Source organism: Xiphophorus hellerii, chromosome 23, assembly GCF_003331165.1.
Source record: "Xiphophorus hellerii strain 12219 chromosome 23, Xiphophorus_hellerii-4.1, whole genome shotgun sequence".
Classification (NCBI taxonomy): domain Eukaryota; kingdom Metazoa; phylum Chordata; class Actinopteri; order Cyprinodontiformes; family Poeciliidae; genus Xiphophorus; species Xiphophorus hellerii.
Genome location: NC_045694.1, coordinates 714019 through 731435, shown reverse-complemented (window position 1 = coordinate 731435; position 17417 = coordinate 714019). Strand labels below are relative to the sequence as shown.

The window sequence follows — 17417 nt, the reverse complement described above, 5'->3', positions numbered from 1 at the left end:
CATCCAACCAACAAACTATCCAACCAACAAACTATCCAACCAACAAACCATCCAACCAACAAACCATCCAACCAATATACCATCCAACCAACCAACAAACCATCCATCCAACCAACAAACCATCCAACCAACCAACAAACCATCCATCCATCCAACCAACAAACCATCCATCCAACCAACAAACCATTTAACCAACAAACCATTCATCATCCAACAAACCATCCAACCAATATACCATCCAACCAACCAACAAACCATCCATCCAACCAACAAACCATCCAACCAACCAACAAACCATCCATCCATCCAACCAACAAACCATCCATCCAACCAACAAACCATTTAACCAACAAACCATCCATCCAACCAACAAACCATCCAACCAACCAACCAACAAACCATTTAAACAACAAACCATCCAACCAAGAAACCATTCATCATCCAACAAACCATCCAACCAACCAACCAACAAACCATTTAACCAACAAACCATTCATCATCCAACAAACCATCCAACCAATATACCATCCAACCAACCAACAAACCATCCATCCAACCAACAAACCATCCAACCAACCAACAAACCATCCATCCATCCAACCAACAAACCATCCATCCAACCAACAAACCATTTAACCAACAAACCATCCAACCAACCAACCAACAAACCATTTAAACAACAAACCATCCAACCAAGAAACCATTCATCATCCAACAAACCATCCAACCAACAAACCATCCAACCAAGAAACCATCCATCCAATCAAGAAACCATCCATCCAACCAACAAACCATTCATCATCCAACAAACCATCCAACCAACTAACCATCCAACCAAGAAACCATCCATCCAACCAAGAAACCATCCATCCAACCAACAAACCATTCATCATCCAACAAACCATCCAACCAACTAACCATCCAACCAAGAAACCATCCATCCAACCAAGAAACCATCCATCCAACCAACAAACCATTCATCATCCAACAAACCATCCAACCAACTAACCATCCATCCGGACCGAGCCTCCCTGCTGCTCTTCCCGCCCAGCGGAGCTCCGTTCCCGGGAGCAGTCGCTACGGCTCCAGGCTGGTTCTGAACCAGAGCGACTCTGCAGCATCTCCAGCATCAGGAGGCGCTGCCTGGAGCACCCTCACTCTTTATCACCATCCTCCTCCTCCTCATCGTCTCCCCGAGTGTGATGCATCACAAACCAAACGCTCCTTCCTCACATCACCACCACCAGCTCCTCATCCTCCAGAGGAGATGAAGATGCTCCTGGTGAGGAGATCTCCTCCTCCTCTTCCTCCCCTCCACCGGGTCCGGGCTTACCTCTGGAGCTGCTGAAGGCGGTGTACCAAGACAGCGAGACCAGCCCGCTCAGCCCGAACAACAAGACGGTCAGGACTGAGACATTGCGGAGCCTCATCTCCGGAGCCCCGGGAGCATGTCCGCACCGAGCGGGGCGAGGGCCGGCGGTCCGACCGGAGACAAGCGGCGCGCTGCGGCCGGACAGGAGGCGCGGAGAGCGGCAGCAGCAGACTGGAGAGGACGGGAGGGCCGGAGCGGAGATATGAGCAGGGAGGGAGGAGACAGGAGGAGGAGGGGGAGGAAGAGGAGGAGGAAGAAGAGGAGGGGGCCTGGTTAAATAAACACCATCAGTTCAGTTAATGGACACAGACAGCCCGCCAACACCGAGCAGTTTAAAGGAGGAACAAAGACCAACAGACATGTTGACTTTTGGTTTGGTGCTAATTAGACATCCAGTTGAACGGCGCAGCAGCGCCCCCATGTGGTGGCTACAGGAAGTAACACAGCAGGGGCGACCCCAGAAAATATTCACAGGGGGCCAAGACCAAGAAATTTTAGGACATCGAAAAATAACTACATCAAAATAAGAAAAGCTTTATGTCTATAGCACCTTTCGTAGACATAAAGAGCACTACTTTGATGTTTCCAGAGTTTTTCTCATCATTCATGGAGCTTCCTTAGAAATGTGGACGCTGACGTTAGTGTTAGCTGCTACAGCACTGAGATGCTATTTTAGCCTAGCATAGCTTCATTGATAAGCATGCTCCTTTTAGTACAACTTCAACACAGCAATAGTCTTTTCCAGCATCCAATCAGATTGTTAGAAGCAGAAATTAACAGAGAAGCCGCTTCCATCACTGCTGTTAGCAGATGTCCGTTGGATTTACGGTCGTACCAGAAACAAATGAACACACAGGTTCTGGATGGAACGTTGCTTCGTGGTTTGACTGCTTAAAGGCTTGCAGTCTTCTGTACGGTGACAATGTTAAAGAATTTGGGCTAAAAACTGAACAGTTGATCTTACAATGGGACAGCATAATAAACATGTTGTCCTGCTGGTCATTGGGGGCGGGGCCTTTTGTAATGACAAATATTTCAAAGGAGCATGCAGACATCAAAAGCATACTGATATAAGTAAATAATAAATGTTTAGACCTGGTCATTTTCTCTCTGCATGCCGCCCAGCACTGATTCTAGGAGGCATTATATTACTTTCTGTTCTCCTGAACTGAGATATTAATCAGTAAAATCTTTCTCTGGCTGATCAATGGGGAAGTTTTAATTTCTTCAAAGTTCTCAAGAGCAAAACGAATCAAATTTAATTAAAAATACTGATTTAATTACATCCACGTGATAAAACACATTAAAAAGAAACATCCAGCTGTTCCAGCTGCATTATTCAAGTTTACCCTGACCTCTAGTGGCCACCTGAAGACAGTGGAGCTTATTCAACTGTGCAGTAAAACATCAGCTTTAGTCCCTTCGTGTTTTCTGACTCCATTTCTCCTGAAATCAAACTCCGTCAGGCGATCCATATGCTTGGTAACCCTTGGGAACCCTAACCACAGAACTCTGCTCTCACCTGTCCAGAGGAGTTTCATCCTCCATCCAGGTGCAGCTCTGCTGACCTCAGTCCAGCTGCCATCTTGTTTCTAGAGAGAAGAGACTTTCTGCTTCCACCCTTCATGACCTTTAACCTTTATTAAATGCTTAACATCAGCTTAGATATTTAATGACCCAACAAGTGTGTGTTGTTTTTTTAAAGGGCATGACCTAGTGGTTAGCATTAGCTTTGGCTAGTTTCTTAATGTGTTTATCGGTTTGCCCTTAGCTTCTACTAATTTTTTATGTGCTTAATGGCTTGGCGTTAGCTCCTGCTAAATTTTTTTATTTTTATTTCCCCCCCCCCCGGGGGTATTTTTGTGGGCTCTAGTGTCCCTTATATGATAGTGGGCTGACAGGAAACGGGGAAGGAGAGGGGGGAAGACACGCGGCAAACGCCGTCGGGTCCGGGAGTCGAACCCGCGACGGCCACGTCGAGGACCCAAGGCCTCCAAATATGGGTCGCGCTAACCGCTACGCCACCACGGCACGCCCCAAGCTCCTGCTAATATTTTTAATGTGTCTAACAGTTTAGCATTAGCTTCTGCTAATTTTTCATATGCTAGCAGTTTGATGGTAGCTTTTGCTAATGTTATGTGGTTAGCATTCTTGTTTAATGAATTAGCGGTTAGCGAACCAAACCATTAGCTGTGCCCAACACTGGCAATAACTGCTATGATTTTATTATAAATTTATATTCTCCATTACAACCAAACTGTCCACCAGAAAAATGAAACAAGATCAAGAATATATGAGTTTTATTGTTCAAAATATGTAGGCCATGAATTGACACCAAACACATTCATTTAATTGGTGATTTTTTTGATTTGGTGAAAAATAAAAAATAGCCATGATATCCATCTTAAATTTTTCATAAATTAAAATAATTTGAATATTTTACGTTTTTTATTGTTTAAAATGTTTTCAGGTAAAAAAGACAACTAAAAAGATGAGAAATAAGGAAGATAACTATGAAGATGATGGTAACTGCAGTGTCATGATGTTTTTATCTGCTTGAAGGAGAAAAATTTAACCACTAGATGGCGTGATATTACACTCTTTGTTATAAACAGTTTTTCTAGTTTGGCGAAAATATAATTTATTTAAAAAGCTCAGAAACTTCTGGAGAACCTCAGCAGCTCCTCGTCCTCCTGATCAGATGAAGCTCCTCAGTCCCGGACGCCGTGAGGAGAAGGAAACAACATGGAGGCCAAATATTCCTCTGGAAAACTGGAGAAAACCCCAGAACCTGGCTTTGAAGCAGAGTTTCTCACACACACATGCACACACGTTTGCATTTCTATGTTTGTGGGGACTTTTTATTGACTTCTATTCATTTCTACAGCCTAAACCTTACCCTAACCCTAACCAACCAAAACTCAATTCACACCGTAGTCCTAAATCTGCCCCCTGACCCAAACAGCGTTTCACCTTGTGGGGCCCAGTTTTCGGTCCCACAAGGAGCAGTGGGTCCCCACAACGTAGTATGTGCCAGGAGAATGGTCCCCAGAAGGTGTTACAAACAAACAAACAAACACACACACACACACACACACACACACACACACTGTAACAGACCTGAGAACGAAGAGGAAGGAGGAAAAAGTGTAAAAAACATGATTTGTGGCATGATGTGCAAACAATCATCTCAATTTTGATGTGAACAAAATAAAGGAAGTAATGGTAGATTTCAGGAGAAATGGAGTCAAAGGTCACTATTTTCATTATAGAAGAAGAAGAGGAGGAGGATAAACACCTTAGTGTTCACCTGGACATCAGACCAGGTGAACACTAAGGTGTTTATTCAAGGAAATACATCTCCAACCCTGAAGAGACGGATCAGGCTGAAGAAAGAAACTTTCTTCTACATTAAATCAGGAATGCTACGGACAACCAATCAAACCCTTTGAGCAACTTGTTCCCCTCCTCACCTGTGGGGGCGCTGCACTAACAACAACACTAAAACCTTTGAAGAAGAAGCTGAGAGCAACTTCCTTCTTCACCAAATGGAAACTAAAATGGAGGCGTCAAATTTTAGAGGTTGGAGGATTTCTCTTAGTCTTTGGCTAAAGGCCACGAGCCATTTCTCCTGCTAGCGTTAGGCGGTCACTGGTTTTCGCTGCACCTGAGTCCAACTGAATCCAGACCGAGATTTGTAGGTGGATCAGAGTTCAATTAGCATTCATACCTCCACAAATGAACCGGACTTTCTAGGCAAGCGGACTGGAGTCGTGTTAAACTGGACTGGAGCCCTGTTAAACCGGACTGGAGTCGGGTTAAAGCGGACTGGAGTCGGGTTGAAACGGACTGGAGTCGTGTTAGACTGGACTGGAGTCGTGTTAAACCGGACTGGAGTCGGGTTAAACCGGACTGGAGTCGGGTTTAAGCGGACTGGAGTCGGGTTGAAACGGACTGGAGTCGTGTTAAACTGGACTGGAGTCGTGTTAAACCGGACTGGAGTCGTGTTAAACCGGACTGGAGCCGTGTTAAACCGGACTGGAGTCGGGTTGAAGCGGACTGGAGTCGGGTTGAAACGGACTGGAGTCGTGTTAAACTGGACTGGAGTTTTGTTAAACCGGACTGGAGCCGGGTTGAAGCGGACTGGAGCCGGGTTGAAGCGGACTGGAGCTGTGTTAAACCGGACTGGAGCCGGGTTGAAGCGGACTGGAGCCGTGTTAAACCGGACTGGAGCCGGGTTGAAGCGGACTGAACTGGGCTGGTGGGAGCGATGCAGCCTTAAACAACAACAGTGTCTTGAGTCAAAGGCATCTTCAGAATAGTTGCAATACAGACTGCTACAGGAGATCAGCATGTACAGCGTTTAATTTTAACTTTGGGATCAATAAAAGACTTTATAATTTGTCGTTATGGAAGTTGCTGAGGAGGAGGAGGAGAGAGAGGAAGAGCAGGAGCTGAAGGAGGAGGAAGAGGAGCTGATGAAGCTGAGGAGGAGGAGTAAATCAGTGTCGAGACTCAGACGCGGAAGAAGAAGCAGCCTCTGAAAAGGAAGCGGCAGCAGAATGAAAGGAGCCTCCGCAGACGGACGAACCACTTGTTGAACCACCTCCGGCTCCCCGGGGCCTCTCTGCTCCTTCTCCCGGGCTTCGATTCTTAATTCCGGTTCTGTTTCGGCTCGTTTCCCGCTGCCAGCCTCACGGCTCTGACTGGAAACGCGCTCATCAGGGGGTCCAGAGGCTCCATACCTCCGCAGAGCCCCGTTGTCTTCAGGTTCGTCGGATCGATATGTCATCTTTTATTCATCCCGCCTGCTGAGCGCCGTCTCCGGGAGGCTGCTGCGGGCGGCGCCGCCGGCTGGCACCGCTGTCTCCGGCCGGCCGGATCCTGCTCGGCGTGGGGAGCTGCTGGGAAGCCAGCCGGGTAGTTCTTCTCCTCTGGATTAAAACCGCCCTGGTTTATGTTTGTGGATATTTCTGAGCACACCTGAGCTGGTTAGCTCGCCGGCTCGGCGGGACCCTCCACACCGACCTGAGCGTCCTCTCCGTGGGGGAAAACCGCTGGATCCGGCCGGTGAAATGGCTCTTTATCTGGAGACAACAGACTCGTGATCAGTATAAAACTGTGATTTGTTTAATTTGGAACCTGATGGGGTTGAGTTGAATTTCTGGACCTGGATTAGCTTCCGAAGGAGGAGGGGGAAACTCCGAGTCCCTCCCCGAGCAGAGCGCCCTTTCCCCGGGCTGGCCGCCGAGTCCGGCCCGCTGGGATGAGCTTACTGTGGGGCTGAACATCCATTAGAACAACGACGTTTCTACCTCAGAAGTCGGTTTGCTGTACACCGTGTGGTGTCCGTGTTATAAAACGGTGTTTACGGACATGGCCGAGTCGACCCGGTCCGGTCCGGCGGACCCTGACGCCGCCAACTGCCGGGCTGCGAGTCCGGCTGCCGAGAAGAGGCGGGCGCAGCAGTCCACGATGGGCCACTGCTTCAAGAAAGTCACCCTCACCAAGCCGACCTTCTGCCACAGCTGCAGCGACTTCGTCTGGGGTCTCATCGGCTTCCTGTGCGAAGGTAAGACCCGGCCTGTCAGACAGAAAGCAGACCGTTAGAGGGTCCGGTCCTCCGGAGCTACCTGCAGCTTTCAGAGGCATCCCGGCTCCAACACACCTGAATCCAATGAACGGCTGCTGGTGAGGAATCCAGCCATCTCATCCGCTCTGTTGGAGTAACGATGCATCTAAAAGTTGCAGGCCGGGATCCCTGGAGGACCGAACTGAGCCCGGATCTAATGGACAAGACCCGGCCTGTCAGACACAACTGAGGGCAAACAGTTAGAGGGGTTTCCTCCATCCTGGGGTCAGAGGTTAACTCTCCTCTTTCATGTCTGTAAATCGTCTCCATCAATTCGGAGCTGCAGTCGAGTCGTTGGCATGGCAACAGGAGGCGAGTGAGGATGCTGCGTGTGTGTGTGTGTCCTGGAGAATCAAGTAGATTAAGAGGGAGCTGTGATGTCATCGAGGGGCTTCATCTGCCGCCATGATGTAATCAGAACCAGGAGGCCGGTTCTGTGGGTCGGAGAGAGAACCGGATCCATTATTAACCTTTCAGCCAGCTGACCTTCTGTGAGCAGCAGAAAGTGTTGTGTGGTGTGACAACCTGTGACCTCTGACCTCTGACCCCAGCTTCACTGGGACAGAGGCCGATTCAGGAACCCAGTTCTGGTAGAACCAGCGGGTCCAGCGCAGTCCTCCTCAGGCTGCTGTGTTCCTGACCCGACCGGTTCCGGTTCTTCCCAGAACCCAGAACTGCTCTGCTATTTATAGAAACTATTTGCATATTTTTCTCAACAAAAACATTGAAACTGAAATTCAAATCCGTCCGTTCAGAACCGCGTCGCTCTAACCGATCGGACCGGCAGATCACGGGGAAAGCCTGGCGTCACCATGGAAACCAGAACGTGCTGGCATTCGCCAGAGGGGCTGTGACCTCTGAGGGGTTGCTGGTCCGTTTAGCTCAGCGCTGCTAGCTTCTGATTCTGATGAACTGAAGAACGGCCATGATGCGCTAGAAAGTTAGATGGAAGGAAAAGTTTCATTCAGGCTGCAGAGAGGAAAGGGAAATATTTACTAGTCAGACTAACCTAGCTGGGATTTGAGCCCAGGATGATAAAAAATAATTTTATTCCAAATGAAATCAGCAGTCAGGAATCGTTCACTGCAGCCATCCTCCATGCTGGAGCTGAGCCTTCACCCTGACCTTCATCTCCTCCTCTTCCTCAGTGTGTAACTTCATGTGTCATGAGAAATGTCTGAAGACGCTGCGGGCCGTGTGCAGCTGCATGGCTCCGACTCAGGTTCAGGTGAGTCTGCAGAGCAGCAAGTTATTCACACAAACATACATCAGCATCAGCCTCAGAGCGCTTTTCATATCTCACTTTCCGCCATCTTTGAGCGGCCATTTTGACCAATTATCACTGTTAAATGTTCCCCATTTAATGACTGGGATGAACTTTATGTCACATCATGTTTTCCACTTTGGTCATCATATTCATACAACTTTAAAGTGATAAAATGTAGCAGAAAGTGAAGAGATGACGATGTGAGGCACAGACCGTCGTTTTAATGGTTAGCATTAGCTTCTGCTAATTTTTTAATGTGTTTAGCAGGTCAGTGTCAGCATAGTTGAGGTTTTTGTCTAGCGACATCCAGCTGTTAGTGAACCTAAGTTTCTGGTTAGCTGTTCTCTTAATCATTAGCATTAGCTTCTGCTAACATTTTAATGTGTTTAACCATTTAGTGATGACTTCCTTCATTTTTTAAATGTATTTAGCTGATTAGTTATTTTATGTATTTACAGATTTAGTGTTAGCTTCAGCTAATTCTTTTATGTGTTTAGCGACTTAGCAGGGATCCTGGTTGCCCCTGAGGTTCTGTAGAGTCCAGAACCTTTGGAGATGGTTCTGATGGACGTCAGAGACTTTTGAAGTTCTGTAGCTCAGCGCCTGATGTGTTGCTGTCTGAGATCTTTTAGTCTGCTTCTGTTAAATGGATGAAATCGTCATGAAAAACTGCTTCTTGTTTTCTCTGTTGATACTAAACCAGCCAATCAGGAGCGAGTGTTACAGGTCTCTGTCTGCTGCCCCCTGCAGGTGCCGGTGGCTCACTGCTTCGGCCCGGCCGGTCAGAAGAAGCGTTTCTGCTGCGTGTGCAGGAAGCAGACGGAGGGAAGCACGGCGCTGCGCTGTGAAGGTGGGACCAGTTCAGCCTGAAGCATCATCACCAGTCAGTCCAGTTCAACCTGCTGATACAACCAGTATGGTGATTTCAGAGCTCTGATGGGAATTAAGAGCAGCGATGTTGCCGGTCTGAGATGATTAACACCATGCTGGGAAACGTTGTGCAGACGACCTGGTCTCCAACAGCCGGGCTTTGACTAGGCCAGATATCTGGACCTTTATCTATATTTACTTAAAGATCAGATGAAGAAATGAAAGCAGAGATTTGATCTTCCTCTCTGTGCGGCTCTGACAGTCGCTCTGTCTCCACCGTCCTCACGCTGATCGCCCCTGATAAACTACTTCCTGTCTTCCAGTGTGCGAGCTGCACGTCCACGCCGACTGCGCCGCCTTCAGCTGCGCAGACTGTCGCTGCTGCCACCTGGACCAGAACCTGCAGCAGGTAAAGCAGAACCATGACAGAACTGGAGTCTCACATGTTTTTTTCTGAGTGGGGCCGGGGCCCCATGGCCACCTCCTGGCTCCGGCCCTGAACTTTATTCAGTGATGTCCAAACTCCAGCTGCATAGCAACACTCTTAATTATCGGGCGCAATTAAGTCTGTTTTTGAGTAAAAAGTTACTGGAGATTTGTGGCCCTGTTTTCCAGAACATTAAAATGAAATCAAAACAATAATAATAATAATAATAATATTAGGAACGCTCCAATAAGGTTCTGATACCGATCATCCATGAGGCCGATCACTGATCACTGACGATCATCTGGATTGACTGTTAACTTTTCGCTTTAGGTATAAATGATACTATGTGATCTGGCAAAATTGAAAAATTATCTGGCAATAAATTCACATAATTTAGACATAAAACATGCAAAAATAGTTGCAGGCACAAAACAGCAGCTACTCAGTCAAAATGACTGAAAAACCTGCAATCAGTAAAATAATATTTAACAGTAAGGTTAGTAAGTAAGTAAAGTTTATTGCTAAAGATTTTCACAGACATAAAATCATAAAGTACTGTTTGATAGAAATCAACCTTAAAACTGTACAAAATATAAAACCAACAGAAGAAACAATAAAATCCAGAGATAAAAGCCTGAGAAAATAAAAATGTTTTAGTTGCTTTTTAAAAACCTCCAGTCAGAAAACAGAGCTGTGAGGGCCACAGCCTGGGGGCCACTGACTGAAGGGCCCGGGGCCCTTTGGGTTTTAACCGTGTCCGTGGAGCAACCAGGAGATTCAGAGTCTGAGAACGAAGCAGAAAGTTTAGTTAAAACCTGACAGAATACCAGCAGCCTGGCCGTGTTACTCTGTGGGTCAGCACCAGAACTTTAAACCAATCCTACAGTCGGCTGGGAGCCGGAGGAGAGACAGGAAGGACTGGGACTGGCTGCTGAGAGAGCAGGAGGAATTTATCCAACAGGTGAAAAGGGCGTAACAGTAACAGACGTTGTGAGACTAAAGCATGAATGATTTCCTCCAGATCAGCTTGGAGACCATCTGTCTGATTTTAGAAAAGTTTCTTAAATGAAAGAAACAAGAACAGGAAACGGCCTTAATGTGAGTCGAAGCCTGATGATGAATCAAAAGTGATACTTGGATTTTTTACCTTTGATTTTAGGAAGGATCCAGTTTTCTGGTAGATATTTTGTTGCAGGTAACAATAATCAGTTTCTGTCTTACTGGTGTTTAAAACCAGACAGTTACTGGAGAGCCAGCCGCTGATCCGGGACAAACTCTGGACAATCATCTGTACCCTAAATTAAACACGAGTCAAATAAATCTCACAGCACAGCCTTTATCACAAAATGTCAAGTAAAAAAGGAAACATTCATTAAAGTCAAATCCAGGTTGCATCAAAATAAACAATCCTGAGTTACTGAACTAAAAGTTCCTGAGAGCCTGGCTAGCTGAGTAAACCTAGCTCTGATTGGCTAGCTGAGTAAAGCTAGCTCTGATGGCTAGCTGAGTAAAGCTAGCTCTGATTGGCTAGCTGAGTAAAGCTAGCTCTGATTGGCTAGCTGAGTAAAGCTAGCTCTGATTGGCTAGCTGAGTAAAGCTAGCTCTGAATAGAATAGAATAGAATTCAACTTTATTGTCATTGCACTGTCACAAGTACAAGCAACGAGATGTAGTTTGCATCTATCCAGAAGTGCTCTACGAGATATAAATATTTATTTACAGATGTACAAGACTATGTATGTATGGACTATAAGGGGTTATAGCAAAGAGATATAGATATTGTGTATAAATATAAATATGGGAGCTATATGCACAGATTATACAGATTATACAGAATATACAAGAATGTTAGGAAATGTATAATACACTGCCTGGCCAAAATAAAAGTCGCCACCTGGATTTAACTAAGCAAATAGGTACAAGCCTCCTATTGGATAAGTGCTGCATAGGCAATTATCTTTCAGCTGGCAACAAGTTATTTAACCCCAGCTGATGCAATGAGTAACTCCTCATTTCTTAAACAACCATGGCAAAAGACACATCCTGTGGTCGTGGAAAAGACGTTAGTCTGTTTAAGAAGGGTCAAATCATTGGCATGCATCAAGCAGAGAAAACATCTAAGGAGATTGCAGAAACTACTAGAATTGGGTTAAGAACTGCCCAACGCATCATTAAAAACTGGAAGGATGGTGGGGAACCATCGTCTTCCAGGAAGAAATGTGGTCGGAAAAAAATCCTGAATGATCGTGATCGGTGATTACTTAAACGTTTGGTCAAATCAAATCGAAGAAAAACAACAGCAGAACTCAGGAGTATGTTTAATTGTGAACGCAAAAGCATTTCCACACGCACAATGCGAAGGGAACTCAAGGGGTTGGGATTGAACAGCTGTGTAGCCGTAAGAAAACCTCTAATCAGTAAGGCTAACCAGAAAAAAGGCTTCAGTTTGCTAGGGAGCATAAAGATTGGACTCTGGAGGAATGGAAGAGGGTCATGTGGTCTGATGAGTCCAGATTTACCCTGTTCCAGAGTGATGGGCGCATCAGGGTAAGAAGAGAGGCAGGTGAAGTGATGCACCCATCATGCCTAGTGCCTACTGTACAAGCCTGTGGGGGCAGTGCTATGATCTGGGGTTGCTGCAGTTGGTCAGGTCTAGGTTCAGCAACATTGTGGCCCAAAGAATGAGGTCAGCTGACTACCTGAATATACTGAATGACCAGGTTATTCCATCAATGGATTTTGTCTTCCCAAATGGAACGGGCATATTCCAAGATGACAATGCCAGGATTCATGGGGCTCACATTGTGAAAGAGTGGTTCAGGGAGCATGAGACATCTTTTTCACACATGGATTGGCCACCACAGAGTCCAGACCTTAACCCCATTGAGAATCTTTGGGATGTGCTGGAGAAGGCTTTGCGCAGTGGTCAGACTCTCCCATCATCAATACAAGATCTTGGTGAAAGATTAATGCAACACTGGATGGAAATAAATCTTGTGACACTGCAGAAGCTTATTGAAACAATGCCACAGCGAATGCGGCTGTAATCAAAGCTAAAGGCGGTCCAACAAAATATTAGAGAGTGTGACCATTTTTTGGTGGCGACTTTTTTTTGGGCCAGGCAGTGTATATATGTATATAATATAATACAAGATAAATAATGGCAGATAAAATGTACAGGCTGTATGTGTGTGTGAAGAAAACAGTCCGTGATGTGTGTGTGTGAGGATAGTCCATGTGTTATTGTTGTATGAGAGGATAGGGGAGTACAGTCCTTATAGTTTATGTTTTATGTCAGGAGGCGTTCAAAAGCGTGACAGCTGTGGGAAAGAAGCTGTTCCGGTGCCTGGTGGTTCTGGTCCATAGGCTTCTGTAGCGCCTCCCAGAGGGCAGGAGGGAAAAGAGTGTGTGTGCTGGGTGAGTGGAGTCCTTTGTGATTTTCCCGGCCCTTTTCAAACACCGCTTCCTGTAGATGTCCTTGATGGCAGGGAGCGTTGCCCCGGCGATATACTGGGCAGTTTTCACCACCCTCTGCAGCGCCTGCCGGTCGGAGACAGAGCAGTTCCTGTACCAAGCTGTAATACAGTTGGTGAGGATGCTCTCAATGGTGCAGCGGTAGAAGTTCGTGAGGATCTCTGAGAACAGGTGGTTCTTCCTCAGGGTCCTCATGAAGAAGAGGCGCTGATGTGCCTTCTTAATGAGTTTGGAGCAGCTGGTCGTCCAAGTCAGGTCTTCGGAGATGTGGACTCCCAGGAACTTAAAGGTGTCCACACGCTCCACCACTGTCCCCTTAATGTGGATGGGTGGATGTGGGTCAGCGTTCCTCCTGAAGTCCACGATAAGCTCCTTGGTCTTCTCGGTGTTCAGCTGCAGGTTGTTTTTGTCGCACCACTCAGCCAGACGGTCTACCTCCTCCCTGTAAGCGGCCTCGTCATTATCTCTGATGAGGCCGATCACCGTGGTGTCGTCTGCGAACTTGATGATGGCGTTAGAGCCATGGACAGGTCTGCAGTCGTAGGTGAAGAGGGAGTAGAGGAAGGGACTCATCACACAGCCTTGTGGCACTCCGGTGTTTATGATGATGGTGGATGAGAAGTGGTTGTCCAGCCGGACACGTTGAGGTCGACTGGTCAGGAAGTCGAGCAACCAGTTACACATGAGTGGACTGATGCCGAGGTCTGTGAGTTTGGTAATGAGTTGTGATGGGATGACAGTGTTGAATGCTGAACTAAAATCTAAGAACAGCAGTCTGGCGTAAGTGTTCTTACTGTCCAGGTGAGAAAGGACAGAGTGCAGCGCTATAGAGACTGTGTCCTCTGTGCTCCTGTTCTGCCTGGCTAGCTGAGTAAAGCTAGCTCTGATTGGCTAGCTGAGTAAAGCTAGCTCTGATTGGCTAGCTGAGTAAAGCTAGCTCTGATTGGCTCTGACTGGTTGGTTACGACTGAGCTGAGTAATTCTGCAGAACACAGACAGAGGAGATCGATTATCTTTTTCAGAAATTATCTGTCTGATGTTAGGACAGTGAAAGTTTTAATACATATGTAAAATATTTTGTCTGTTTGTTGAAGTTTCCTGCTGCAGCTTTAAGCAGCTTTACGTTTACAGCAGGTGGTTTTCCTGCGTTGAGCCTCCATGCAGCCAAACTCCGTCAAGTGTTAGTTTTTTAGATGCCATGTTAGGTTGGTTGTGTTGATGGATTGTCGTGCTTCATCCTTGATGTCATTTTTGCAACACGCAAACGACTTCATTGACCTGGATCCTGATCTTATAGCCGAGAATAAATTAGTTTAACTGAGCATAAAAACATTTAAAAATTAGATATATCTCTTTTAATGTAGCAAAAAAATGTAAGTTTTAATCAATCGTTTATTTTATTTTTTTTTATCGCCCCTCAAGGGGTCTTTTTGTGGCTCTAGTGTCCCTTTTTCAAAGTAGGCTGACAGCAAAGGGGGAAGGAGAGGGGGGAAGACATGCGGTAAACGTCGTCGGGTCCGGGAGTCGAACCCGCGACGGCCGCGTCGAGGTCACATTGCCTCTGAATGTGGGTCGCGCTAACCCCTCCGCCACCACGGCACGCCACCAATCGTTTATTTTTATAGAATACTTTGCAGCAGCTCAAATTCCTTTACTTTATAAAAACACCAAAATAAAAAGTCATAGAAACATCAAACAGTCGACAATTTCAGAACAAACTTTAGATTTTGTCATCATTAAAACCATCAATACATCAAATGTATTGATCAGTGTTTCATATCTAATCTCTGACCAGCTGGATTTTATTCTGGATTTAAACGAACTCGGCGTTTCGGTTTTCGATCTGCAATCAGTAACAATTAAAAACCATTTATGTTTTTAGGTGAGAACTAATGACTGGGCTCTGGTTCTGCTGCCTGTAGGAGTGATGTTCTGTTTCTGGTTCTGACCCACAGGAGTCTCTGCAGCATCAGTGGAGGGAGGGCGACCCGGCGTCGGCGCGCTGCGAGTTCTGTCGCCGCTCCTGCGGTTCCTCTGAGGTTCTGTCCGGGTTGAGGTGCGAGTGGTGCAGCGTCACGGTGAGTCTAGCCGCTCCAGAACCCGCCACACCAGAACCGCCGCGGTCCAAACGCCGTCCTCTGTCACCCCTGCAGAGCCACGCGTCCTGCTGCCACCACCTCCCGGCAGAGTGCGCCCTGGGGCAACTCCGCAGCATGATGCTGCCACCGCCGTGCGTCCGACTCCAGTCCAGGAACTTCAGCAAGATGCAGTGCTACCGGATCTCTGAGAGCGGCAGCCAGGACCGCGGTGAGGGGGTTAATTAATACAACAAACATTAACTTTAATCTTAATTTAAAAAGTAATTAATCTTAATCTTACTTGAAAAATTAAGACTTATTTGTTTAATTACCATGTTTTTTTTGTTGCTGTTGTTTTTAGAAGAAGCCATGAAGCTAAAAATGAAGCTAAGCTAACCTGATAACAGTAATTTAACTTGCAAAATTTCATTCATGAATCAATTTTTGTTCAAATAAAACTGATGCAGTTTAAAACCTTTTACAATTGTTTTTAATAAATCTTTAATTTGTTTGCATTCTTTTCCTCGTCACAGAGTTTAAACAGAATCTCAACCGTTTGAATAAGAAAATAGTTTCTGAATCAAATCAAATCATTCACTGAGCGTCGCCTCCATGTGGGTTCAGTTGATCTCAGGGGGCGGGGCTTGATGACATCATCAGTGAGTGCGACCACTTCCTGTGATGTTTGCGAAACCAAAGCCACAAACGTTGAGATCGCTTCCTGTCAGCAGCGCCGCTGATCTGAACTGAGACACAGGAAGACGTGAAAACATTTATCTGTAAAATAACGAATCAAACTGAGAAATTAAATCTCCTCAAACTCCAAATAAACAAAAAATAAATAAAAATTGGCAATAAATTCAAATGGATTAAAATAATTAAATAATAATCCAATAAATTTAGTTATTTACATAAATTCATCTTATTTATTTATGACAAATTAATTAGTTTATACATTTTAATGGAAAGATAATACACTGATAATTATTTTGGAATAAAAACCATTAACATCATAAAATAATAAAGTCAGATTAAATCTGTTTTTTCTTTAAAAAAGTATTTAAAGAATTTTATTTAAAAATGTAAATTTTGTTTTATATAAAAGGTGAATCATTTTAACCAGTGCAAACTATTTAAAATAAAATGTAACAGTTTTGTTCCAGTTCCATAAACTGGCTTTAATGGATCCGCTCCAGTTGACCTTTGACCTTCAGGATGTTTAGCTTGTGAAACGTTTCGACTTTCTGTCGTTTCCATCAGATAACTGGGATGAAGCCGAACCAGCAGCTGCGGCACCCAGAGAGCTCCAGTCTGCAGCTCCAGAGACCAGTAAGACCAGTTACCGCACCAGTACTAGACCTCTACTGGTTTAACTGGTTCAAGCATCCAGGGGTCTGGCTCAGGGTTGGATGTTTGGTTGGATGTGAACTGCTGTACCTGCTAAGGATCCAGGAAGTAGTCTGACTCCGGCCGCCAGGGGTCAAAAGGTCACACTCTTCCTCTGTGGTTTCAGGTAAGCTGGTCATCAAGGTGTTTGACGGCGATGATGCGTTGAGACGCGGCTTCTTCCGATTGGTTCCCAGCTGCCGAGGCGTGAAGAACGAGGAAGTGGTGAGCCTGATGCCGCTTCCCAGGAATCAGCTGGGAGCAGCCATGTTGTTTCTGTCGGTGACCTCAGCCTGACCTCTGACCTTGGCTGCTCTTCTGGCTCCGTCCTGCAGGAGGCGGCACTGAGGGCCTTCTACCTGCCCGGCGAGTCTCATTACTTTGACCTGGAGAATGTCGGCGCCGTGCAGCGTCACCATAGCGACAACTTCCAGAACCAGAACGCTGGCGACGCCCGGGTATTGAGGGCCAAGCTACGGCGTGATGATGTCATCAAGGTGCACGCTGCATGGAGCAGGTGAGGTCATCCTGAACCCTGTTTGACCCCTGAGGGCTGGTTGCCATGGATACGCCTCATGTTTCAGGTCGAGTGCAGCGTCAGTGGAAGTGTCAGAGACGAGCACAGCGGCGTCCGTTCTGAGCGACGTTCTGCTGCAGCTGGACAGACAGGTGAGTTATTACCTGTATCATCTTTATTAGTTAAGTTTATTTATGCAACATGTTCTCCATTTTAATAAAGGAACTAAGTTACCTTCAGTTGTTATTAAAATGCTACATATATGAAATGTAACTGGGCCTCTGTCTCTTTAAGAAGCTCCAGCTCTTTCTGAAGCTCCGCCTCCAGGAAGTCATCCAACATGGCTCCTCTGTTAACCCTTTAATGTTTTCACTCTGAGCAGCAGCTCCTATAA

The 17417-nt window shown here is 46.1% G+C and overlaps 2 protein-coding genes across 5 annotated transcripts in view; one reads left to right on the top strand and one right to left on the bottom strand.

Annotated features, from left to right (window-relative positions):
* LOC116714596 (alpha-1,3-mannosyl-glycoprotein 4-beta-N-acetylglucosaminyltransferase B) overlaps positions 1–17417 on the bottom strand; it is a 776799-nt gene that overhangs the window by 90131 nt on the left and 669251 nt on the right. For 2 of the 3 annotated variants that reach the window (XR_004338082.1, XM_032555271.1), the window contains exon 1: positions 1334–1600. The exons of the other annotated variant lie outside the window; for it this stretch is intronic. Coding sequence is in view for 1 of the 2 variants with exons in the window: in XM_032555271.1 (XP_032411162.1) it covers positions 1334–1430 (97 nt within the window). In the remaining variant the exon portion in view is untranslated. Of the gene's footprint in view, positions 1–1333; positions 1601–17417 lie in introns of those variants that run through there. 3 annotated transcript variants of the gene reach the window in all.
* The window catches only part of dgkq (diacylglycerol kinase theta), a 17734-nt gene continuing 6772 nt past the window's right edge, over positions 6456–17417 (top strand). For both annotated transcript variants that reach the window (XM_032555254.1, XM_032555253.1), the window contains exons 1-10: positions 6456–6944; positions 8153–8232; positions 9022–9121; positions 9465–9550; positions 14998–15120; positions 15196–15349; positions 16381–16449; positions 16634–16731; positions 16842–17023; positions 17091–17175. In XM_032555254.1, coding sequence (XP_032411145.1) covers positions 6749–6944; positions 8153–8232; positions 9022–9121; positions 9465–9550; positions 14998–15120; positions 15196–15349; positions 16381–16449; positions 16634–16731; positions 16842–17023; positions 17091–17175 — 1173 coding nt within the window. In that variant the 5' untranslated portion in view covers positions 6456–6748. The remainder of the gene's footprint in view (positions 6945–8152; positions 8233–9021; positions 9122–9464; positions 9551–14997; positions 15121–15195; positions 15350–16380; positions 16450–16633; positions 16732–16841; positions 17024–17090; positions 17176–17417) is intronic.